The sequence below is a fragment of the Pongo pygmaeus genome, chromosome 10, assembly GCF_028885625.2.
Source record: "Pongo pygmaeus isolate AG05252 chromosome 10, NHGRI_mPonPyg2-v2.0_pri, whole genome shotgun sequence".
Lineage (NCBI taxonomy): Eukaryota > Metazoa > Chordata > Mammalia > Primates > Hominidae > Pongo > Pongo pygmaeus.
Window position 1 is genome coordinate 110,060,767 of NC_072383.2, and position 24,894 is coordinate 110,085,660.

Below are 24,894 nucleotides of genomic sequence, written 5' to 3' on the forward strand. Positions count from 1 at the left end.
GCTACTGCGCCCGGCCCATTTTTATTAATTGGTTTTCATGTGACAGGCACTGTATCCGCCACATCCCATGGAATCCTTATCACAAACCCCGGAGGTGGGGACAGTGATGAAGCCATCTCACAGCCAAGAAAACTAGGCACAGAGAGGTCCAGAAACTTGCCCGAGGCCCCAGATCTGGGAGGTGGCCAAGGCAGGAAATGAGAGTCCCTGGTGGGTCTGCCAAGGCCAGGGGGGCACCAGGGACATGGGGTTTGTGTTTAGGCCCCAGAACAGGCAGAGAGAAAGCACCCACCCTCCACTGTCAGAACGAGCCCATATCCCGGCAAGCAGGGCAGACTGAGCCCTGGTCTTGGCAGGCAGGCAGAGCTCAGGTCCTGGCAGGCACACAGGCTTAAGAAGCCGGTTTTTTCCTGGGCCCATGTCTCCTGGGGGACCAGGGGCAGAGGCTCCTGGGGAGGAATGGAGGTCCCATCCTCACTCTGTCCTGGGCTGCCATGTGACCTGGGTAGGTCCCAGTCCTCTCTGAGCTATGAAGTGGGTGCCTGCAGTGGCCTTCTGGGAGTGATGGGGAAGGCGGAGGGGGTTGGGTAGGGCTCCTGCGGCCCCAGCCACACACACTGCCGCCCCATCTGTCCCCTTATTGGGGTTCCATGCAAAATCGTTTTTGAAAAAGTGCTTTGCCGCTTAGAAGAAACCCCCGACCGCGCTGAAACCACGGGGGCAGATGGTATCAGGGCTCTTCCTTTCAGCTCAAATTCTGCGAATCCACAGCCTAGAAAGTGCCCTGAATCCAACAAGGCGGGAGTAATTAAGTTATTATGGTCCATCCCCACCCCGTCCTGCTCACCAGGCCTGGCTGCTCTTACTGGCTTCTTGGAAGTTGGTGTGGTATTTTTTTGTTTTGTTTGTTTGCGGGGCTGGTGTTGAGATGAGACCATTGTGGGGTCAGGGCTGTGGGCTTGGGGGTTCAGGGTCAGGGTCCGGGGCGAAGGGTGGACGCTGGAGAAGGGCAGATGGACAGGGTCAGGTTCAGATCTTGGCTCTTGTACCCTTGCTGTGTGGCTCTGGGCCAAGAACTTGGCCTCTCTGAGCCTCAGTGGCTCATTACGGAAAATGGGATGCCAGCACTTGCCTTAGTGGGTTGTTTTGAGCCAATTGCAGGCTCAGGGAGGAGCTGGGCATGATGTGTTCCTACCCTGAAGGGCGGAAAAAGGGGAAGGAGGCCACCAGATCCCACAGGTGGGTCCCCAGGGTCCCTCCCCAGGATGGGCAGCAGCCTGGCTGCTCCCCACAGCAACCCCTGGCTGGCCCCACTGGCGCTGCTGGAAATCCCCCACCCAGTTCTTTGTGAATGGAAAAGGAAACTGAATGCGCTAGAAGAGGTCTCCGAGTGCTGGCCTGGGGGGGCGGGGGGGCTTCCTCTCCCAGTGCAGGAGGGGCCCCCTCAGCTTCCTTTCTGGGGCCCCATACCCCCTTTTTCCTATCTCCCCTCTGAGTTGACGAGGAGGCTGTGGCCCCCGCCCACTGTTTGGCCTCTGGAACTACTGGGTGACAGCATACATCGGGGCGATTAAGGGCCACCTGGCCTCTGGACCTCCCTCACTGTGGCTGCTGCCTGGGACCCCCCGCCCCATGCCTGACTCGAACCCCAACCTCAGCTCTACACACAGGGGCACCACTGTAGGAGGAGAGAGAAACCTCTCTCTAGGGAACCACCTGGAAGGGGGCCCTGCCCTGTCTTCATCTGGGTACCCGATGTAATCTAGGAAACTGTCTCTAACTTGCCGAGGGCCTCCATGTCTGAATTCCTAATGTTTTTTATTTTGCTTTTTCAATTAATAAAGCTCATGGCAGAAACTATTTAAAGAAAAAAAAAAAACAGTACCAGAAAAACTTCCCACAATCTCACTACCCAGAGAGAACCAGCATTTCCATTTTGGTAGATGTCATTATTGTCATTTTTGTTCTGTTTTTGAGACTGGGGGACACTGCTCTGTCCCCCAGACTGGAGGACACTGCTCTGTCCCCCAGACTGGAGAGCAGTGGCGCCATCTCGGCTCATTGCATCCTCAACCTCCTGAGCTCAAGGTGATCTTCCCACCTTAGCCTCCCAAGTAGCTGGGACTATTTAATGCTGCTATTAGCATAGACATTAGCAGGACACCATGCCCTGCTAATTTTTAAGTTTTTTTGTAGAGACAAAGTCTCACTATGTTGCCTAGGCTGGTCTTAAACTCCTAGGCTCAAGCAATCCTCCCGCCTATGTCTCCCAAAATTCTGGGATTACAGGCGTGAGCCACCACCGCACCCAGCCTCTTCTCTGTCTTTAACTTTGCCTCCACCTCCAAATTCCAATTCCTTCAGCAATTGCTGGGAAGGGATTTTTTGCACAATTCTGTCTGGAGCCCCTTGTAGGCAGGAGCTTGTGGACAAAAACTTCAGCCTTTGCAGGCCTGGCATTCTTCATACTATTTGGTCACCTGCTGTTTTCACTTTGTGTCCTGAACATTTTTCTGTATTCTTTTTTTTTTTTTTCCACCTCCTAGGTTCAAGCGATTCTTGTGCCTCAGCCTCCCGAGTAGCCAGGATTACAGGCATGTGCCACCACGCCTGGCTAATTTTTGTATTTTTAGTAGAGACGGGGTTTCACCATGTTGGCCAGGCTGGTCTCAAACTCCTGACCTCAGGTGAGCTGCCTGCCTTAGCCTCCCAAAGTGCTGGGATTACAGCCACCGCGCCCAACCCATTTCTAACTTTTTTGCTGGTATAGATGACCCTGGGATGAACACCTTATGTCAGTCTTGGTGCCCACTTCCGATGATTTTCTTCTGCTCAGTTCCTAGAAGGGGAGTGCTGGGTCAAGGCTTTTATGAGCACTTCTGATCCGTTCTTGCTCTCAAAGCTTTATTGAGATATAATTTACAAACCATACAATTCGCTTGTGTAAAGCGTATAATTCATTGGTTTTTAGTATATTTACAGAGTTGTGCAACCCTCACCATAATCTAATTTTAGAACATTTTCGTCATCAAAAAAGGAAACCTTGTACCCATGAACAGTCACTCCCCGTACTTCCCTCCCCAGCCCCTGGCAACCACTCATCTCCTTTCTGTCTCCAGGGATTTGTCTATTCTGGACATTTCACATATGTGGAATCAGACTATGCAGCCTTTTGTGTCTGGCTTCCTTCACTTAGCATCATGTTTTCGAGGTTCACCGAAGTTATAGCATGTATTTTGTTCCTTTTTATGACTGAAAAATACTCCATTGTGTGGACTTGCCACATTTTGCTTATTTGTTTATCACTTAATAGACATCAGGTTATCTCCACTTTCTGGCTGTTATGAATAATGCTGCTATGAACATTTGTGGACAAGTTTTTGTATGGATCTGTGTTTTCATTTCTCTTGGGATACATCTAGGAGTGGAATTGCTGGGGCATATAGTAATTCTATGTTTAATTACATTGTGCTGGGCACGGTGGCTAACGCCGGTAATCCTAGCACTTTGGGGGGCTAAGGCAGGTGGATCACTTGATGTCAGGAGTTTGAGACCAGCCTGGCCAACATGGTGAAACCCTGTCTCTACTAAAAATACAAAAATTAGCTGGGCGTGGTGGTGGATGCCTTTAATCCCAGTTACTCAGGAGGCTGAGGCAGAAGAATCACTTGAACCCAGGAGGTGGAGGCTGCAGCGAGCCAAGATCGTGCCATTGCACTCCAGCCTGTGAAACAGAGTGAGACTCTGACTCAGAAAAAAAAAATGACTATATATAAAATAAATATGACTGCCAACCTGTTTTCTGAAGCAACTGTACCATTTTATATTCCCATCATCATTGCGTGAGAGGACTCCAGTTTCTCCACGTCCTTGCCAATATTTGTTATTGTCTGTCTTCTTGATTGTAGCCATCCCAGCCATCTTAAAGGGTGTGAAGTAGTTTCTCAGTATGGTGTTTTTTTTGTTTGTTTTTTTAAATGGGGTCTTGTTCTGTCACCCAGGCTGGAGTGCAGTGGCAGTATCTCAGCTCACTGCAGGCTCAAACTCCTGGGCTCAAGTGATCCTCCCACCTCAGCCTCTTGAGTAGCTAGGATTACAGGCACACATCACCACACTCAGCTAATTTTTGTTTTTCACTCCACTACGTGATGTGGTTTTTTGTTTTGTTTTGTTTTGTTTTTGTTTTTTGAAGAGCTGGGGTTTCACCATATTTCCCAGGCTGGTCTCGAACACCTGGATTCAAGCAGTCCTCCCACCTCAGCCTCCCAAAATGCTGGGATTACAGGTGTGAGCTACCGGGTTTAGCCTCAGTGTGGTTTTCATTTGCATTTCCCTAGTGGAAAATGGTGTTGAGCATCTTTTCATCTGCCTAATAGCCATTTCTTATTCTTTTGATACATTATTTTTGAGTAGCCTTCCAGAAAGGTCACACCCATATATCTTCTTGTCGCCAGTGGTGCCAGCACTGGGTATTATTTTAAAAACCTTTGCCACCTTCTGTATGAAAAGTGGTTATCTTATCCTAAGTGTGACCATTTCTCTTTGTTAAAAGTTGAGATATGATTCATATACCGTAAAATTCACTTGTTTAAATTGTACAATGCATTGGCTTTTAGTATATTTAAACAATTGTGCAATGATCACCACTGTCTAATCCAGAACATTTCTATCACCCTAGAAAAAAACCTTGGAGCAGTCAGTCCCAAAACTCCCTGCCTCCAGCCCCTGGCAACCACTGATCTTTCTGTCCCCGTGGAGTTCGACTGTTTCTCTTCTGTTCCTTGGTCATACACATTTCTTGTGATTTATCAGGCTATTTACTCAGCATGTTTGTCTCCTGCACTGCTTGCCTTTTTCTTGATTTGTGAACACTACACGGCACGGATATTAGCTCTGTCCCATGTTGCAAATATTTCCCTGGTTTCCGATTTGACTTTTCAATTTTGTTCATGCATTTCTTGGCCTATGGGGGTTTGCAAGTTCCAGGCAGTAAAATCCAGTGATCTTCTCCTTTATGGTTTTATTCTTTGCTTTTTTACCTTAGAAAGGCCTTTCCCCACCCAGGATCAGATAAATAATTATTTAGGTTTTATTCTAGTTCTGTCTTGGTTTCCTTTTTCACTTTTAATTATTTAATCCAGCTGGCTTTTGTTATATGTGGCTGGTGTGATTTCCTGTTGTTTTGTGATGTCAGTGAGAGGCTGTGTGTCAAGGCCTGTGACATGGTAAACGTTCAGTAAACAGGAGCTAAAATGATAGTAATGAGAGTCCGTGCCGGGTGGAGCTCAGAAGGACATGGGATTCCCGGTGCTGTGCCGTGGCTGGAGGAGGACCTGGCCTGGCTGTGCCAGTTGGTTGGGAGCCCCACCGCCCCAGAAGCCCTTGCTCTCACCTCTTCTTCTGAATCATCGTTCTTCGAAGGCAGGCAGTAGCTACCGTTGTCTGGGGCTTTGGGGATCTTGGTGGTGACAAGTCCCCTCTCCTCTGGTGCACTCCCCCCACCCGAGATGGGCGACAGAGGTTTTTTGTTGTTTCTTAACCACATCTTTTTCCACCCACACCCGGTGCAGAGCAGATGCTTGGCCGGGGCTTCCCCGAGCTGGTCCTGGCTTTGTGGCAGGGGGTTGGGCCGTCGGTGCCCCATTCAAGCCTGGGGACCTGGCCCCACTGGTGTGTGCTACAGTAGACCCAGCCCTGGGGCCCCATGGTACCCTCTGTGATCGTCACAGATGCGGGGCCTGGCTACAGTCCTCACTGGTGTTTTTTTGTTTTTGTTTTTGAGAGGGCGTCTTGAAGTAGCCCAGGCTGGAGTGGAGTAGCACAATCTCGGCTCACTGCAACCTCCGCCTCCCAGGTTCAGGTGGTTCTCGTGCCTCAGCCTCCTGAGTAGCTGGGACTACACATGCACCACCACGCCTGGCTAATTTTTGAATTTTTAGTAGAGGCAGGGTTTCACCATGTTGGCCAGGCTGGTCTCGAACTCCTGACCTCAAGCGATCCGCCCATCTTGACCTCCCAAAGCGCTCATTACAGGTGTGAACAACCCCTACCCACTGCAGGGAGCCGGGCTTGCCCCCTCCCTGCCAAGGGAGCTGCTTGCTCTCCCTTCTGTCTGGAGGCCAGCACAGCCTGGCACTCCTGGTTTGGGGCGTCCATGGCCTTGTGGTGGTGAGGAGCAGAAGGCGTCACCTGAAAAAGGTGTGGCCAAGGGCAGGGGTGCTGGGCTTAGCCAGACTGGCCACAATGGGGGCAGGAAGGATTCCTATGGGGACAGCTGGGAGCAGGATGTGGTCGTGTGAGGCGTGGACTGACGGCAGCTGGCATGCAGCAGGGGAGGTGTGCTGGGACCAGGCCTGGAGTGGGGTCTGGTGGCCCTGCCGTGTATGGAGCTGAGCGCTGCCCAGAGATGCCATCTTGTCCTCAGAAGTGGCTCAGGCCTGCTGGGGACAGGGCGGGTGGATGGAAGCTGCTGCATGCCCTGTGCCGTGTGCTGGTCCGCTGGCTGTCACTGCAGCGCAGCTCCTGGTGCCTGACAGTTGTTTGTCCTTATTTGGCACTTGAGAGCCCAGTGGTTTGGCCAGAATGGTCCCCTGTGCGGAGGGCATGGCTTGAGTGAAGGTGTGGAGGGAAAAGGCCCTGGGGGTGTGGCTCCCCTCCTTCCATCCTGTTCCTTGCAAGGCCCATCCCAGGACATTCCTCCCAGCCAGGTGGGCTGGATGGGGCCTGGACTTCCTGTCCATGTACTGGGATGAGAGTGCTGGGGAAGGTGCCCACTGCGGGGTAGGGAGTGTAGGGCTTTCCAGGCATCATCCCTCATAAGCCACTGTCCCCAGGCCTTACGCATAGCCCCACTGTGGCCGACCCGAGAGTAGAAGTGTCCCATCATCCTCACAGCAGGCTGCAGGGGCCATGTGTAACTGGCCCCTCCACCCTTGGCCACCTGGTGGAGTCGGCATCCATATCTGAGGAGGGGACCATGTTGCTGCTGGGGACTCTGGGCTGGTCTGGAAGCAGGTGTGGTGGGGGCTGTCTTTCCCTGCGTGAAGGTCCTCCTCTGGGTGTCTGTTGCTGTAGGGAGGCCACTCTAGCATCTGAAAGGGGCTCTGTGTCCTTGCCATCATGATTCTGTGTTGGGGGTGGTCGCTGTCTCTCTGAGAGGGGTCTTTGTGTCTGTGTCCCTGTGATTCTCTGACATGCAGGAGGACCATGATGGGAACTGAGGGGAATTCACTCCGGGTGCGGTTTTAGACAGGTCCCCAAGTCCTGTCTGTCCCAGCATGTCTGGCTAATCACTTCCCTGCCCCCTCCCACCACACACATAACACGGGAAAAGCAGGCTAGTGTGTGTCCTGTTGCCCATACCACACTCACTCGGTGTGAGCTAGGGTGCCACCTACCTGGAGGGGGGATCTGACTCTGAACAGGGATTCTGTATTTGGGGGTGTCACACTCACCATGTCTGTCTCTGCCTCCACCATCTGACTGGGAGAATTCCTCTCAGGGTTGGGGTCGGCACCAAGCCTTGCTCCCAGTGGGGGCCCAGCCCTGGGTTGGGCCCAGAGGAGGTGCTTGGAGGGTTTGCTGGGTGACGGATGGATGAGCACTTGGGTAGGGGCCTGGGACCCCCAAAGCCCTCAGATGTCTGGGAAGCAGGGGGATGTTTCTGGCTGGGGAGGTTTCTGTTTCTGGCACTGGGGTGCTCTTGCCAGGAAAGGGCTTTTCTGGAAGCCATGTGGCTTTTCTGCAAGCTTCTCCTTTCTCTTTTCTCCTCCCCTGTGGGGAAAGGGCACCTGAGGCAGCAGGGTGCAGACCAAGGGGGGATCTGGCCCATAATGAACAGGGTGGTGGGGGTCTAGGAGCCGCTGCCCTGTGGACTGGGCCCACTGGGCGTTCAGGGCAGCAGGCAGGCTCACTCGCACAAGTCCAAGGAGTGGGTTCCATTATCATCCCCATTTTACAGGTGAGGAAACTGAAGCACAACGGGCCAAAGTGATTTGCTCGGGGCCCGGCATTTGAAGGGTCTGTGAAGGAGGGGCCGGGCTTGGGGTCCTGGTGGGGGGCATAGCAGAGAAGTGCCCTGTGGCCTGTAGTTCCCACTCTGATTCAGTCACTGGAACTGGCACATTGCCTTCAGTTTGCCCCCCAAGGAGCTGGGGAAAAGGGGGCTGAGATCACCCATCACACCCCATACCTCCCTCTGCTTCCCAGGCACTTGAGAGCTCGGGGGTCCCAGGTACCTACCCAGGTGCTCATCCATCTATCCACCCGGCAAACCCTCCAAGTACCTCCTCTGGGCCTGCCCCAGGGCTGGGCCTCAGCTGGCAGCAAGGTTTGGTGCCCACCCCAACCCCAAGAGGAACTCTCCCAGTCAGACGGTGGAGGCAGCTGCGTCATCAGGAAACCATGGCCGGTCCGATAAGCTCAATGCTGAGGGAGAGGCACAGGAATTGCACTAATCATGACTTAGTGGTCAGGGAAGGCTCCCTGGAGGAGAGGAGGTTTTCTCTGCTGGGACATGCAGTTTGGGTCAGGCAGGGCATCACAAATGCAGGGGCTGGGTGGCAGGAGAAGGTGTGGGCGGGAAGGCGGCTGGAGGGAGACCAGGTGTTGGGGGTGCTGGGGCTGGGGGTGGGCAGATGAGGATTGGAGCCCTGGCTCCACTTGGCTCTTCCCCATGGCTGGGGCACCACGTGATTTTGCCTCCTAGAGTCTGTAGCATGGGGGCTCCTGATGGTGCCCTTGCGGGGAGGTCGGGGGCTGACACACCTGCGCCTGCCTTTCAGCCTGCCTTCTTCCCTGGCCAGCTGGAGGGGCCCTGGGAGGCCCACCCCAGCCCTGAGAGCACTGGCTTGTAGCATCCCTATCACTCATGGTCGTCACTGGGGTGGGGGATGGCAGTAGGGGCCATCATCCCCTGTGCCTCCCGTTACCCAGCACAAAGGATGCTTGGCCAGCAAAAGGCTTGCTTATGATGAATGTTGAGCACCCACCACCTAGCAGGCACTGGCTCACGGCCAAGGACACCACGTGAGCAAAGCCAAGTCACGGCAGAGACCTGCATCAAGGAATGCGCAAGACCAGCTCATAGGACAAGAGGCAGGGAAGGAAGTGAAGGGGCTTCTGCGACTCGGGATTTAGATACTGTGGTCAGGGAGGGCCTCCCTGAGGAGATGACACTTTGAGAAGCAGTTGTATTTGTGAAGCTGTGGGGTGAGCTGCCTCTCTGAGGGCACAGGCCCCGAGTGCACCTGGCACACTGAAGAAGAGTGGAGGCCAGTGTGGCTGGATCAGAGCCAGGGAGGGAGGCCCAAGAGGCTGAGGAGGTAACAGGGGTCTCTCAGATGGGGACCACAGGGGAGTTTTTTTTTGTTTGTTTGTTTGTTTGAGACAGTCTTGCTCTGTCGCCCAGGCTGCAGTGCAGTGCAGTGGCGCAATCTTGGCTCACTGCAACCTCTGCCTCCCGGGTTCAAGTGATTCTCCTGCGTCAGCCTCCCAAGTAGCTGGGACTACAGGTACCTGCCACCATGCCCGACTAATTTTTGTATTTTTGCACTTTTTGTGTGTGTGTGTGTGATGGAGTTTTGCTTTTGTTGCCCAGGCTGGAGTGCAATGGCACAATCTTGGCTCACCACAACCTCTGCCTCCTGGGTTCAAGCGATTCTCCTGCCTCAGCCTCCCGAGCAGCTGGGATTATAGGCATGTGTCACCACACCTGGCTAATTTTGTATTTTTAGTAGAGACAGAGTTTCTCCATGTTGGTCGGGCTGGTCTCTAACTCCTGACCTCAGGTGATCTGCCTGCCTCGGCCTCCCAACGTGCTGGGATTACAGGTGTGAGCCACCGCGCCTGGCCTAATTTTTGTATTTTTAATAGAGACAGGGTTTCACCATATTGGCCAGGCTGGTCTTGAACTCCTGAACCCCTGACCTTGTGATCTGCCCGCCTCGGCCTCCCAAAGTGCTGGGATTACAGGCGTGAGCCACTGCGCCCAGCCGGGAGTTTCTTTTGAGATGGGATTTTGCTCTGTTGTCGAGGCTGGAGTGCAGTGGCACCATCATAGTTCACGGCAGCCTTGACCTCCCTGCTTCAGCCTCCTGTAGCTGCAGGGGAATTTTGAGCAGAGGAGGGTAGGCTGGAGCAGCGTGGTGGGGGTGGAAATAGCTAATTCTGGACAGACTTGGGCATAGTCTGATGGGACAGATGGCAGTTTTTGATGCTGCCCAACTCCCAGAGGGCCCAGGTGTCACACTGTTTTCTAGCCTGGCTCCTCTCTCCTCACTGGGGGCTCCTTGTGAATACCCTCTTTTCCCCTAACAGTTGTCTGGGACTGGAATCCTGGCTGCTCGGCTCCCAGCATCCACCACTTTCTGCCTTTGAGGGATGGGCCCTGCCTCCCCTCCTGCACATCTTCTGTGGCTCCCTGGCATCTGGGGGAAGATGGGGGACAGAGGCCTCCCTGCCCAGCTCTCTTGACCTCCCTCAGACCCCAGCCAGCTCAGACGCCGGTGGGTTTCAGATCCACCCAGGGCCCATGTTAAAATGCAGATTCCCAACTCCCTTCCAGAGGTCCTGTGCCAGCAGGTCATAGAAGCACCCTGTGCTGTGTTCACTCCCCCTTGGAGGTCTCTTGAGCCTTCTCATCTGTGAAGTGGGTGAAGGCACACGAGGGCCACGTGAGGCTCACACACACTGCTCCTTGCACGGAGATGGCCCGGGGCAGGGTGGTGAGGCTTCTCCTTCATAAATCTCACTGTCCATGTTGCCCAGGATTGTCCTTTGCTCTGGAACCATGACGTCCTACTTGGTTTCGTCGTGTCCTTGACGGTGTGATGCTCATTTCTGTGACTTCCTCTTGGAAAACTTTTTGAAAAATGTTGCCGGCCTGTGAATTCCACAATCTGGAAACCGCTGGTGGGCCACCCAGGTTCCAATGCCTGGCACACAGCAGATGCTCACTAAAGGGTGGTGTGGGGTCTGTGAGCGTCATTTCCAGCCACAGTCAAGTCCCTGTTGTCTTCTAGCCTGGGGCTGTGCCTTCTGCCCTCTGGGTGTTGGCTCTTGCTATTCCCTTAACTTCCAGTGCCTTTTTCTCCACCATCTCCACTTCGGAGAATATTCAGCAAACACTACTGCCCCTTTCTCTGTGCCGGGCCAAGACCCAAAGATGGAAAAGGAAGAGGGAGGCCTTCTTGAGCCTCTGGTGCATGGGAGCAGGGGAGTGACAACTCAGGAGGGCTGCCCAGAGAAGGGCCTTCTTGCTCCCAAGTCTCTCTTTAAGGCTGAGCTCCTAAGGCCCTGTGCTCCTCCCTGCCTTACCATTCCCCTGACATCCTTCCATACCCCCGGGAGCTCTTTTGCACACACTATGCTCATATTCTCAGGGGAGGGTAGTGGCATTATTATCCCATCTTAGAAAATGCAGACTCTTGCTTGAGCCCAGGAGGTCAAGGCTGCAGTGAGCTAGTATGTGCCACTATACTCTAGCCTGGGCAAGCGAGAGGGACCCTGTCTCAAAAACAAAACACACATATACACACACACCCCCCCAGACACACACCCCAGAGAGGGACTCTGCCTCAAAAACAAAACACACACACACACACACACCAGAGAGGGACCCTGCCTCAAAAACAAAATACACACACACACACACACACACATGCGTGGAGACTTATTTTGGGAGGCCGAGGCAGAAGGATCACTTGAGTCAGGAGTTTGAGACCAGCCTGGACAACATAGCGAGATCCTATCTCTATCTCTACAAAAAAAATAATCAGCCACATGTGGTGGCATGTATCTGTAATCCCAGCTACCTGAGAGGCCAAGGCAGGAGGCTCACTTGAGCCCCCAGGAGTTTGAGGCTGCAGTGAGCCAGCCTGGGCCACAGAGCAAGACCCTATCTATCTCTTTAAAAAAACAAAAAAATTGGAAACTGAGGCTAGGAGAGGTGAGTCACTTATCTATGGAAGAGAAGGCAGAGTTGGGACTCAAGCGCAGGACTAAGTGTCCCAAACCTCAGGGTGGTGGAGTTGCTGCATGGTTCTGTAGCCCTGAGGGATTTCTGGGCAGGATACTGGGTGGCTTTTAGCAACTAGGCTCAGTCTTGATGCTGCCCACCCCAGAGAATGGCTGAGAGGCACCATGTTTAAGGAGAGTTTGCAAGGTGAGGACCCTTTCTCACCTCAATCCCATATTACCTTGGGATGGTAATAACGTCTATGAAAGAGGTCAGTCTGGGTAATGCATGGGTTCAATAGGTTTCTCTAATGCAGGACTTCTCAGAGTCTTTAATGGAGCTAAGCAGCAGCATTCTCTGTCCACAAATGACTGTCCTCTTTTGGAGAATCCTTTGCATTGGCTGCCAGGAAGCTCAGAGACAAATCTGTGGCAAGAGGGACTCTTGTCTGTGTTGTAGCAGCTGTCTCCCTCCCAGCTCTTTCTGGGTGTCTCTAACCTGACTAAAATCATTTGTGGAAGGAGGCAAGGAATTTTTTTTTTTTTAAGACAGGGTCTCACTCTGTCGCCCAGTCTAGAGTACAGTGGTGTGATCTCGGCTCACTGCAACCTCTGCCTCCCAGGTTCAAGTGATTTTCCTGCCTCAGCTTCCCAAGTAGGTTAACTTTTTGATACCAGACAGTAAGCTTGGATTAAGTATTTTCCATAATAATGCTCATTCATCCATTCATCCATCCTGGCAGCATCCACTTCAGGTTCTGGGCTGGGGTGAGGGATTCAGCCATCCAGGACAGGATCTGGAATTTGCTCTGCGCCTTTTCAGACCCCCTCCCTCTCCTCCTCCAGTAAGAAGGTCAACAGGACCTGCTTACGGGCCCCCTATTACTGAAAGCAAACTGAACCTCCAGTTAGTGTCCTGCCCAAGGTTTCAAAGGTTAAGTAAGTGGTAGAGCTTAGGGCTCTTCTAACCACTTGCAGAGCTAGACCCAGGCCGCCAGATGCCTCCTTGAGGGCATAGATGTGGCAGAGGCGTGGCTGGTGCTGGAGGGTTGACTGAGGCCTGTCCCACTGCTGCTGTACAGATGAATGTGGGCTCAAAGGCTCTGGGGAAGGTAAGACCACCAGGGAGCTAGTGTGGCCTGGGGGTTCCCGGGGGTGGGCGGTCTCTCCCCAAGGCTGGTCTGGGTCAGGCCCTTGCTGCTGGGGTGTGTCAGATGCTGCCCTGTGTCCTGCCCTCTAGCGTCCCAGGAGGAGGGGGACAGCCAGCAGGCCTGCTCCTGTTATGAGCTTCCCCACCTTAGAAAAAGCTCAAGCTGATTCCCACAGCCTTGAAGCCCCATGGTGGCTTCTGGGGGCTGCTGTGGCAGGCTCACCTGTGCCTCTTCCTGCTCTCTCACCAGGGGAGGCCATGCCATCAGTCTTGCTCTCCACATAGGTGTGGTCATGCCACCAGGGCTCTGGCCTTTGACTGGTGTGTCCAGCCCTGCCCTGCCCCCACTTGCCTGTCTCAGCCCTTGCTAACGTGGAAGCTCCATGAGGGCCTGGCCAGTCACTCTGCTGGATGCCTGAGGGCAAAGCCAGTAACAGACCCCACTCAAGGTGGTTGTGAGGACCTGGCAGGGTGGGGTGTGGCCCAGTACCTCGGAAGACTCTAGAAGGACCATCCTGGCCCTATAAACATTTGTGCCAAGACAGGTCCCCTGTCCCTCAGCACACAGAAGGGGCGGTAGATAGCAAGACAGTTTCCAGGTGATAGCATGAGGGCAAGTGAGGCCTAGAGAGGAAGGGCCTGTTGCCTCCAGCCCATCACATTCCCTCCAGGTGGGCTGAACAGCCAGGTGGGAGAAAGAAGGATGCTCAGGTAGGCGGGAGTCAGGGAGAGCTGCGTGCCCCCCCGAGGCTGCTGTTTCATCTCCACTTCTCAGATGACGGGACTGTGGCTCAGAGACCTTTGCAGGGGGACTGATCACAGCACAGGGCCATTTGAAGGGAGCCTGGAACTGCATTTCCATGTGGGCCCTGGGTGGATCTGGAACCAGGCTGGCTTTCCTGGCTCCCCCGCCCTTTGGCTCCCTTATGTTCTTGGCCTTCTTTTCACAACAAACTCAGAAGCAGCCAAGTAGTTGTTTGTGTTGTCTGCAGTTGCACTGAAGCACGTTTTATTTTGGCTAAGTGATGTTCCTTTGTTGTCCCTGTCTTGTAATTAGTTAGGGTGGTATTAGTTAGGGTGGTATTAGTTAGGGTAGTATTAGTTAGGGTGGTATGTTGGTTATATTACGTGGAATTTATTGCAGGATGGTAAGGGAGCATGTGACAAAATGGGGCAATAGTTCTGTAAGGCTGAGAGAAGCTGGGGGTGTACCCAGTGGCTGGGCCACTCAGAGGGGACTGTCATGCTATCAGTAGTGTAGTGGGACCCAAGCAGGCTTTACTCACTGGCCTGTTAACAACAGCTGTGCAAGTCACGCCTTTCGCTTGTGTTAGCTCACCTTGTGAAAAAATGAGCTGACTTACAGATGACAACTAAGGCATGGAGAGCTGAACCCCTTGTCCAGGGTTGTATAGGAAGTGGCAGGGTCAGGGCTGAATCTTAAAACCTAGAGGGTAGGGCCCGGCGTGGTGGCTCATGCCTGAAATCCCAGCACTTTGGGAGGCCAAGGCAGGCGGATCACCTGATGTCAGGTGTGCGAGACCAACCTGGCCAACCAACACGGTGAAACCCCATCTCTACTAAAAATACAAAAATTAGCTGGGTGTGGTGGCAGGCGCCTGTAATCCCAGCTACTGCGGAGGCTGAGGCAGGAGAATCGCTTGAACTCAGGAGGTGGAGGTTGCAGTGAGCCCAGATCGCACCACTGCACTCCAGCATGGGCAACAGAGTGAGACTCTGTCTCAAAAAAACAAAAACAAAAAACCCTAGAGGGTAAAAGAACGATAACATCTGGGATAAAGTTAGCTGTTGAAATAAATACAAGTCCTACTGTTGGCGTAGTGTCAGAGCTGGCCTGCATCTTTGACTTTGAGATTCCTAGCAGCCAGAGCAAAGAAAGAAATAGATTGTTCCCACTGAAGCCAGTGGCCATAACAAACCAGAAGCCATCTGTTTAGATGCTGGGAATGGAGAAGATTGCTCCCCAGAAATAGACGCTGCAGGATGTGGTAGGTGACATTCTACTGTTCAAACCACAAATACCTGAAATGATTTGGCCACTTTGATCACCCAACCACAGCGTAGCCTAAGCTGGGTCCAGGGAGCAGCTGTTGCTGGCCTGGCTTGACTTTTGAGGGAGGTGGAGTAGCGGGCACGTGAGAGGAGAGAACCTAAAGCCCCCACAGCTGCTGACACAGCCCCCAGGTTTGAGCTTGTCTCCCCCATCACCCATCCCCCCATATAGCTTAATCAGATGGGCATCTGGTGGTGCTTCCCTGCAGTGGCCAGAGCCTGAGCTGTCTAGGCTAAGGTTTCGACTGCAGCAGGGGTTGTCCTGCCCCCATGTCCCACACGCTGCAACCTGGCTGGAGCCTCTGGCATAGGACACCCACACCACTGGGTAGCTCAGTGGTGGACCCTGGCTCTGATACTTGGCAGGCTTGGGTTGAGATTGTGGCTCTAGGCCTGGGCGGCTCTCACGGGTTGCTGTGGGGAGTCGGAGTTGTGCTCAGCCAGCAGGCAGGTGGCAGCCAGGCTGGCTGTGGGTGAGGAGGGGAATCCTCTTTTTCACCACTGCCTGCATGCTCAGCAGTTCCTCAGCTGCTGGGGGTGGAGCTGGCTTGCAGGGGCCAGAGTCAGAGTGAAACCGGCAGCTCTGCTGGTTAATCTCAGCACTGACACTGGGGACTAGGCCTGGAGCGGAACTGAAAGGGAGACCAGGCCCGTTCTCCTCCAGGCCTGGCCTACATCCTCCCAGTGATCCTTAAGGCCTGCAGCCAGGGGGAAGGGTGGGGGCCAGGCAGGGCCAACTGGAAAAGTAGCAGAAGGAAGTGGCCACTCGCACCTTACCCATCTTGCAGACAGGAAATGAAGGCTCTGCAGGGCTGGCTGGCTGTGAAAATGGGCAAGAGCGCAGAGGCCCCACTCCCTACACACTGCGCTGTGTCCAGTGCCCGTGTGGATGCCATGCGAGGCCTCACTCTGCCTGCCCCGTCCTGGCTGCTGGACCTCTGGGAGTAGGAGATGAAAATGCCCTGGCTGGTGCTGGTCACTTCAGGCTGGAATTTTCTAGTCATGCAGCTTTCTAGTGAGAGGCCGCAGTAAGCTGTGGCCAGTGTTGGTCGTTCCTGCGGTCATTACTCTCCCCCAGCCTGTTGTGTCCGCCAACCAGAGCAGGCCCGGGAGCTCCCAGGAGACCTGCTGGAAGGGCCCAGGTGGCCATCCTGCTCCTGCCAGGCTGCCCTCTTACCTCACTGTTCATTGACTCTCCTGCAGGTGGGGAAGGGGGATAAAGGTGGTGGCCAGGCCACTGGGTCATGATCCTTCCAACAGAGGTACCTGGTACCTCTGTGTCTAAAGCAAGGTTAAGCATCTGGTTTTGGGGGTCAGTTCAACAGCACTAGCAGCTCTAGTCCAAGCTATGCCCTTTTGGGCTGAGGTGGAGGTCAGATCATCTGAAGCCACAGTTGCTGGAACATCCTTTGGGCCTGCCTCTGCTTTCCATCCCCCTGCTCCCAGTTTGTTAGGGGTTGTAGTATTTTCCAGGAACACCTGAATGGAGGGGGCCCAGTGGGGCCACTTCTGTCCATTCCTTATCTTACCTCTTTCTCCCCTTTTCTTCTTTCGGCCATCTTTTCAGTCTCATCACAAGAGGAAGGGGAGGGGCAAACCCCCTCCTGAGCAAATTCCCAATCGGAAGCAGCTGGCTCCTTGGCTGCAGAGTGCCCCAGCACAGGAAGCATCTGCAGGGTCAGTTGAGACCTGGGAGCAGAGTTCCTGCCGGCAAAGGAACAGTGGCTAACTCCTATCCACCCTGCAGCCCTATCTGCCGGGTGTCCTAGGAAGGTCCAGGGCCAGGATTTTGTGGTTTTACAGTGGCTGTAACTTGGGCTAGCCATGCTAGGCTCTGCCCCTTTGGGCTTGGTGTGATGAGACGGTCAGCAGCTGCTATCACCTGGCTGGGCAGGGAGCTCTTTGCTCACCAGTGGGAAGAGAAACGGATGTCAGACACATGGCAGAGTGGGAATGTCCCCAGGTCCAGGTCCAATGGGCTGGGAGGGCTGGCCTTCTGCCAGCACACGCTTCTTGGGATCTCAGTGTGAATGGTGTTCAGGAGGCTAGGGGAAGGCACCCTGGACCTCACTACAGGTTCAGAGCCTGCCCAGCAACACCATGGATACTCTAAAAGGGGGACTCCTGGGGAGACTATAGACAAACTCAGGCCTGGCTGGAAGAAAGAGCATCAGGAACAAGCCTTGAGTACCCCATCTTGGTCTCGTAGAGTTCAAGGCCCAAGCTACAAGCAGCTTGCTCCAGCATCCAGGAGGTCCGGCGGTGCACACGCCTTGAGATGCCTGACAACCTTTACACCTTTGTGCTGAAGGTGAGTGACAAGGCTTTTCACACCCTGGGGCAATACAAATACATATACACATACATCAGACCCAACCCTGTTCCCTTCTTCCCTGCCAGGTGAAGGACCGGACAGACATCATCTTTGAGGTGGGAGACGAGCAGCAGCTGAAATCATGGATGGCTGAGCTCTCGGAGTGCACAGGCCGAGGGTGAGGTCCTGGGCCCTTGTCCCTGGCATGACCTTTCCTGCTACCACCCCTGACCTGCCCAGATCCTTAACCTCAGCCTCTTTTCCAGCAGGCTGGAGAGCACAGAAGCGGAGATGCATATTCCCTCAGCCCTAGAGCCTAGCACATCCAGCTCCCCAAGGGGCAGCACAGATTCCCTTAACCAAGGTGAGTAAACCAATGGCTAGGCCATTGTCTCCTGGGTACGCTGGAACCCAGACTCAGCCCAGGACATAAGGTAGCCCCCTGCGACCACCATCAACCATCTTATCTAACAGGTGCTTCTCCTGGGGGGCTGCTGGACCCGGCCTGCCAGAAGACAGACCATTTCCTGTCCTGCTACCCCTGGTTCCACGGCCCCATCTCCAGAGTGAAAGCAGCTCAGCTGGTTCAGCTGCAGGGCCCTGATGCTCATGGAGTGTTCCTGGTGCGGCAGAGCGAGACGCGGCGTGGGGAATATGTGCTCACTTTCAACTTTCAGGGGATAGCCAAGGTATGGAGTGGGGCGGGGCAGGCAGGACCGTGTCACCCCTCTCCACTGGAGTTCAGGGTCCTAGAGGGACAGCCCGAGCCCACCATCCTCTCCTCCCACAGCACCTGCGCCTGTCGCTGACAGAGCGGGGCCAGTGCCGTGTGCAGCACCTCCACTTTCCCTCGGTCGTGGACATGCTCCATCACTTCCAGCGCTCGCCCATCCCACTCGAGTGCGGCGCCGCCTGTGACGTCCGGCTCTCCAGCTACGTGGTAGTCGTCTCTCAACCACCAGGTCTGACCCTACTGCCCTTTGCTGAAGGGGGTGGCTGACACTGGGTAGAGGGTAGGGGCTTGCTGCAGACCCAGGGGTACAGGTATCTTATTCTGTGTCTTGTCAGCACTTGTCTCAAGACTGATGGTGTGGTCTCTCTTGGTCACTTGTCCTACCTAGGTTCCTGCAACACGGTCCTGTTCCCTTTCTCCCTTCCTCACTGGGATTCAGAATTGGGCCTTCCCCACCTTAGCTCTTCTGGCTGTCCCCGGGGGCTCAGCCCAGAGGGTCTCCCAGGGCGATCCTCACCCCCCGAGCAGATCTTCCACCTGGTGCCTTCGCCCGAAGAACTGGCCAACAGCCTGCGGCACCTGGAGCATGAGCCTGTGAATCGAGCCCGGGACTCGGACTACGAAATGGACTCATCCTCCCGGAGCCACCTGCGGGCCATAGACAATCAGTACACACCTCTCTGACCAGTGAGGAATTCCAGGCCTCAACAGCTGCCCTTGAGGAGCACAGGCAGAAGTGTGAACTTGTGAATGTAATTGATCTTTCCTTCCTTCCAGAGAGAGATTTAAGGGACACTGTTAACTGCTTGTGCCAGTTTGGACGTGACCCTTCTATTAGGCCTGTTGAAGGGCCCTCCTGTAAGTTTCATCCGTCACCTGGCTTTCTCCTTATTGTTTACAGATGTAGTTCTTGTCAGAGGATGCCGCTAGCTCCTGCCCGGGGTCCCTATGCCCAGTCCCCGTTACTCTTAGAGAAAGGAGTTGGGGTGAGGGCCAGAGCTGGCAGTGGAAACTTGTTCTCTTTTTCACTGACACTGTCACAGCGGATGACAGACTTTCTACGGGGTGGGGGGGAGGGGGTATCATCAGGAAGCCCAGAACACTAACAAGCGGTTCTCCCATCTACCGTCAGTCCACGTGGCAGGTCTGCTGTGTCCACACCACAGATGACCACATCTAATCCTGCTTCTACTCTCAGCTTTAGGACAAAAGCTCTGTCAGAGGCACAAGCTGAAGGTCAAAAATGATTTAAAACATTTTACCTCAGACTAATTTCTTTAAAGGATTCAGGTTCAAAACTAAACCATTGCTTATTTCAGTGCACTCTTTCAACTAACACCCATGCTATTTTTGTAGTCAGAAACAGCTATGCAAACCCTACCTAATTCACAGTCTGAGCCAGCACGCTGGCTTGTCTACTGCATCCTCGGGACGGTCACCTGCCACTGAGTGGCCACTGTCCTTCCTAAATGTCAAGAAGCGAAGTATGTCACCCTTTCAGGGAAATTCAGGCAATTACTGAAATAGGAGGGTGGCAAGGAACAGTTCTATCCTGGTGCCTTACGAATAAACTGGATTCTGGTTTACAGCAGCTTTACAGCGATAGTTAAATTAACTGGGGCTGGGGGAAGAACAAGCAAAAAGGGAAGAAGGACTCCTAGGCCCTTTCTAGTAAATCCTTCAGCAACAAGGCCGGCTCAGTGCCCTCCAAGCATCTAATGGCTTATTAAATTATCCCACAAGTGGGTTTTAGGCTCCTTTTTTGAGCCAAAATGGAAGCTGGGAATCTGGTGCCATAACTAATGAGAAACTCCTTTAATAGCCCACAATCAGTGTTCTGTTCTAGCTGGCTACTGCTTCATTGGATTGAGAATATATCTCCATGCACACATGGGCACACACAATCTCCACCACCCAGGGAGGTCCTCAAGTCAAATCTCTATCTATACAAGTGATACAATTCATAAGGGGCTGGCTCCTCCCAGAACCTGTCTGGAGGCTCAGAAACAAGGGGGCAGTGCCAGTGGAGTCAGCTGCTCTTGGGTGCCAGCAGAGCCATTCAGTACAACCCCCAGGCTCACAGCAGTGGCTTCTAGGAAACTGGGAGTTTAGATCAGCTTTACAGATACATCGATCAGAGGCTAAAATGAAACCTTGGCCTAAAACTCATAGGACTGACTGCCTGGGAGGAGGGTTAGGTCTGCTCCTTCCACTTATGCTTAGTCTCTGTACTCCAAGAAGTCAAATTTTTGCTTCTAGAATTTTCTTGGGGTCTTTCAGAGGGTGGGGGAACAAACCCCTCTGCACCTCTTTTTTTGAGATGGAGTTTCTCTTGTCAACTGGGCTGGAGTGCAGTGGTGCGATCTTGGCTCACTGCAACCTCCACCTTCCTGGTTCAAGTGATTCTGCTTCGACCTCTCAAGTAGCTGGGATTACAAGCACCAGCCACCATGCCTGGCTAATTTTGTATTTTTAGTAGAGAACAGGGTTTCAACATGTTGGCCAGGCTGGTATTGAATGTCTGACCTCAGGTGATCCACCCGCCTTGGCCTCCCAAAGTGCTGGGATTACAGGCCATGAGCCATCGCGCCCAGCCTACACCACTCTTAGTACCAACACTCTTGGGTGATTTCATGGACCCTAAAGCAGACCTGACACTGATCCAGATTTGCAGTCCATTTTTAAGGACACCTGTCTTTGTTTCCTCAAAGTCAAGCAGCTTTCTCTGGAAAATGAATGCTAATTAGTGTGAACCAAAAGAGTAAGTAGGAGTCTGAAGTTTTTTAAAGGAGAAAGCCTATTACGGAAAGTCATTGGTCCTCCCCTCCGCACAGGAAAGATACCCAGTAGATAATGAACCAAATTAAGTTCCCTCCCTCCAGCCAGAAGTTAAACATCTGGGATATGATGTCTTCACGCCAGGGGCACTCATTTCTTAGCAGCCTCTCTACATACATCTCTCAGGTGGTGCCAAGAGGCACACCAGGTAGAGCAAACTTAGCAGCTCTGACTAACAGGCTGCAAAGTGCAAGTTCAGATTCTGTGGCAGAGATTTGGAAGGCACCCACCTCCTGACTGCTTCCCGTCCAAGTTACCAGGACAGCTCAAATACATGCTGACAGAAAACTCTTATGGCTCTAGGAAGAAGTGACACTAAGCCAACGCCTTTCTTTATGTGGGAGCAGCCTCAGCTGATGAAGGGGTGGGCAGCAGTGTGGGGCAGGCACCCCACTGGCTGCAGCTAGCCCACCATAGGCACAGCACATCCCACCACTCTCCTTCCAGTCCCGACCAGGCCCCAGCTGGCAACTTCTACCGAGAGCCATGGCTCAGCACCAAACTGGACAGTAGACTTCATGATCCCTCCAGTTAGCTCTAATTACAGACCCCAACAGTACAGCTTGACAGCTCCCGGCACCATCACTTCCTTCATCTGACTTTATTGAACTTTTACAAACTAACAGTCACCAGCACCAAAGAATTAAGTCAACTAACCTGCCTTGAATTTTAGACCAGCAATCCATATGGCTTTATCTGGTATAAATCTTCTGCCTTTGATCATTTCTGGACCGTAGGAAAAAGGAATAGCAATCATTAAAATCTTGGGCCAGAGAACACTATTTTTACATAACAGTTTCTTAAACCTAAAGTCAAGGCCTTGGACTCTTCCCTGAGGGTTGCCTGAGATTCCTTCATGCTTTCTATTCAGGACTAAGTCCCTTATTGCAAATGTGTTAGCTCTAACATCTCCCACAAGCTAGAGGAACTTGCGAGTATATTAACAAGGACGCATCTACATCCTATGTTTGGTTAGAATATACAGCACATTGTGATAACATAAAGTGGATTCATCTTGTATCATTACAGGCAGAAGGTATTTGGCAATTTTTTATGTATTGTTTTATGTACTGTACAAGTAACTTATTCTTGAATAATGCAAATTTTGCTATAATGTACAAATTGCTATATGTGAATTAAAATTTTCAGAATCTTGATTTGCTGTCACAATATTTAAAGGCTCTATTAAGACCATGGTCTCTCTACAAAATCCTTGCCCTGCCCAAATACTTGCTCTTCCCTTTGTCCTCCCCATTGCAATCTGGGAATATTAACAAATGCTTATGAGTCCATCCATGTCAATAAGCAGCTTTGTACATCTTTGTATCTTTTCAGCTTTCATGCCCTCTGGATTTCTTTATTGCAATTTTTTTCTGAGTGTCTCCTGCCCCCTACTGGTAAAATAGAAAAATGCCCGAATTGGGAAGTTCCAGCTAATGACACTCATTTTGGTTCAGGAGATATTAAAAAAGGAAGCTTACAGAATCGGTGTCAGCCCGAGGATGTGGAATTTCAGTGCTGCCCAACTCTGGCCAACCTTCCTCCTCCTGAAGCAGATCTCTAATCCACCAAACAGAATAGCTCAGTCTTGTCTTTTTCTAGAGATACTTTGAACCAGAACTAAGGGTGAAGAAGAAAAATCATTTGACAGCTATCTTCCAGGATATTCAAAACACACCCTTAGCACACCTGCTTTGATATTAAGTATCCTACAAAGAAGTAGCTTATACAGACACACACTAACTTGATCAGTTTTTAAAACTTTTTTTATTTTTTAAATTTTTTTAAAGTTTTTATTTTATATTATCTACAAAGTAAAAGTTTTTCCCTTAACTTAAAAGCTGAACCACTGTAGACAGTGATCACCTCATCAAACTTGATTTATAAATAATAATCCGTCAGTTTGACGGTAAGAATTTACTGAACCTTTGTCAAGTTTAGTAAAAGGGCGTTCCAAGTCTTGATTTTTTTTTTTTTTTTTTTTTTTTAGCAGTAATAGCAGCAAGAATCACTCTTGTTACTTCTTTTGCTAGCTGATGTGTTCATGACTTTCAAGGGTTATTAAAAAATAAATAACTTCCAGTTTCGGCAAGCAGAGCTGGGGTACCTGTGGGACTCTTAAACAGCGTATGGAATTATGGAATAGCCCCCAAGTTCCTAAATGCCTCTACTCGGTCCAAGTATCTTCCACTGCAAGTAAACTGTTAGCATTCCTATTGGATGTTACAAGAAATCAACATATATATTTTAAAAACAAAATAAATGAAATTCTAGTTTTCTGTGCTTCCAGTTGGTAGAAGCAGTAGAAGGGAGGAGGGAATTTGGCCTTTCGGTTCCTCCAGGGCAGCCTTACAACTGCTGTTGGTGGTGGGCTTGTACTGTAAAAAGAAAAGCGAACATTGAAACAGAAAACTGGCAACACCACACATCAGCCTAGTGTCTCTGCAGCACATGATTGTAAACTATCCTCGTGCTAGCTGAACAAAACTCAAAATTGAATTCACTTTTCCCCCTCCCATCTGCACCAAAGTGGGGAGGGTTGGGTGGGTGGGTAGAAACAAACCAGTCAGACGTAAAACCACTTCAGATAAAACTCCCAGAAGACTTGTTCATGGGGTAGAAAAAAAGGCCTTAACAAACCCCCTCCCCAAATATTAGCCAAGCACCAGTATTGCTTTCAGAATAACAGGTCAGACTGTGAAGTATCGCCATGGCAGCCATCAAGTAGTAGAGCACAATCACAGGGCGCTCTCCCCTGGTCAGGGGCTGGGGCTAACGCTACACTCAAAGCCAGTCCATCCACAGCACTTTCTCAGCAGTATCTTCTCCAGAGCTACAATCAAACTCTGCCATGGTAATAACCCCCCACATGTCAGACTTTTGGGACTCAGGAAGGAAAACACTGCCCTGTCCAGCCTATCATAACAAGGAAGGCCAACTGAGTCCTAGGTATGCATCAGCTACACAGAATGCTGCTGCTGCTTCTCATCAAGCCAAATCCTGTATACCATCAGAACACACACAGACTCGGCTCCCGGAAGCCTCAGGCCCTGATGCTGAACTGATTGTCACAGTCCCTCCTGTGCACACTCCTGGACGGGTCTTGCTAGTTCTCAAATGCGGGGCTTGAAGCACTGGCCCTGCCTGCCATTCCACCTGTGCGAGCAGAATGCTTTGGGGTGCCCCGGCGGCCCCTGCACACACACGCCTCACCTGAAGGGTGCGTCATATAGGGGAAATGCGCTGTTGTCGAGACTGGAATGGGCTGTAGTGCACTTTGAGCGAGGGCGGCCTGGGGACCGCCGGGTGGCTGTGTCGTCATTAGCATCATTGGCGCATGGGCAGTTGGATGAGAAGGAACCATTCCTGACTGTACATGAGCCTGAAACAGAGAGCTCTTTTACGCATACAGGCAACATCTCCGGCTTCAACAACATGTCAACTGTGTTCCTTTCACTGGGCTGGGACTCTCAGGAAAGGGCAACGGTGAGCCTCAGGGCCCAGTTCTGTTCTCTGGGGACAATCTCTAGTAGATTATCTATTGACCTGAAGACGCGCTTCACCTTTGGGCAGATCCTGCAAGGGTCAGGGAGCAGGCACCAACTGAGCCTGGATAGAAGTCAGGGCTGTGCTGTCCTAACCCTTGACATTTCTGATCATTGTATTCTACGTATGGGGTAAGATCTTCACAAAGATTAGACACTGGATCCAAGGGCAGCTTTCTCAACTTAATATCATACAAGATTCAATGATGCTTCAGAATCAGGCTGCCATGTGGGGCCTGAGGTAGTTTTGCAGATAACATCCCTTTCAAATAGGAAAGCAGATTAC

General features: G+C 52.2%; 2 protein-coding genes across 51 annotated transcripts in view; one reads left to right on the forward strand and one right to left on the reverse strand.

Annotated features, from left to right (window-relative positions):
* SH2B3 (SH2B adaptor protein 3) overlaps positions 1 to 22,220 on the forward strand; it is a 45,026-nt gene extending 22,806 nt beyond the window's left edge. The window contains exons 1-7 of one of the 3 annotated variants that reach the window (XM_054442149.2): positions 5,235 to 5,421; positions 17,388 to 17,489; positions 17,579 to 17,670; positions 17,762 to 17,856; positions 17,967 to 18,181; positions 18,283 to 18,454; positions 18,614 to 22,220. In XM_054442149.2, coding sequence (XP_054298124.1) covers positions 5,296 to 5,421; positions 17,388 to 17,489; positions 17,579 to 17,670; positions 17,762 to 17,856; positions 17,967 to 18,181; positions 18,283 to 18,454; positions 18,614 to 18,909 — 1,098 coding nt within the window. In that variant the 5' untranslated portion in view covers positions 5,235 to 5,295 and the 3' untranslated portion in view covers positions 18,910 to 22,220. Of the gene's footprint in view, positions 1 to 5,234; positions 5,422 to 17,387; positions 17,490 to 17,578; positions 17,671 to 17,758; positions 17,857 to 17,966; positions 18,182 to 18,282; positions 18,455 to 18,613 lie in introns of those variants that run through there. The other 2 variants (XM_054442146.1, XM_054442148.1) reach the window with 2 other exon arrangements.
* Positions 22,221 to 22,811: 591 nt separating this feature from the next.
* Positions 22,812 to 24,894, reverse strand: part of ATXN2 (ataxin 2) — a 144,078-nt gene continuing 141,995 nt past the window's right edge. For 30 of the 48 annotated variants that reach the window (XM_063647097.1, XM_054442145.2, XM_063647077.1 and 27 more), the window contains 2 exons: positions 24,277 to 24,445; positions 22,812 to 23,441 (listed from right to left, as the gene is read on the reverse strand). In XM_063647097.1, the coding sequence (XP_063503167.1) occupies positions 23,413 to 23,441; positions 24,277 to 24,445 (198 nt within the window). In that variant the 3' untranslated portion in view covers positions 22,812 to 23,412. The remainder of the gene's footprint in view (positions 23,442 to 24,276; positions 24,446 to 24,894) is intronic. The other 18 variants (XM_063647079.1, XM_063647094.1, XM_063647093.1 and 15 more) reach the window with 1 other exon arrangement.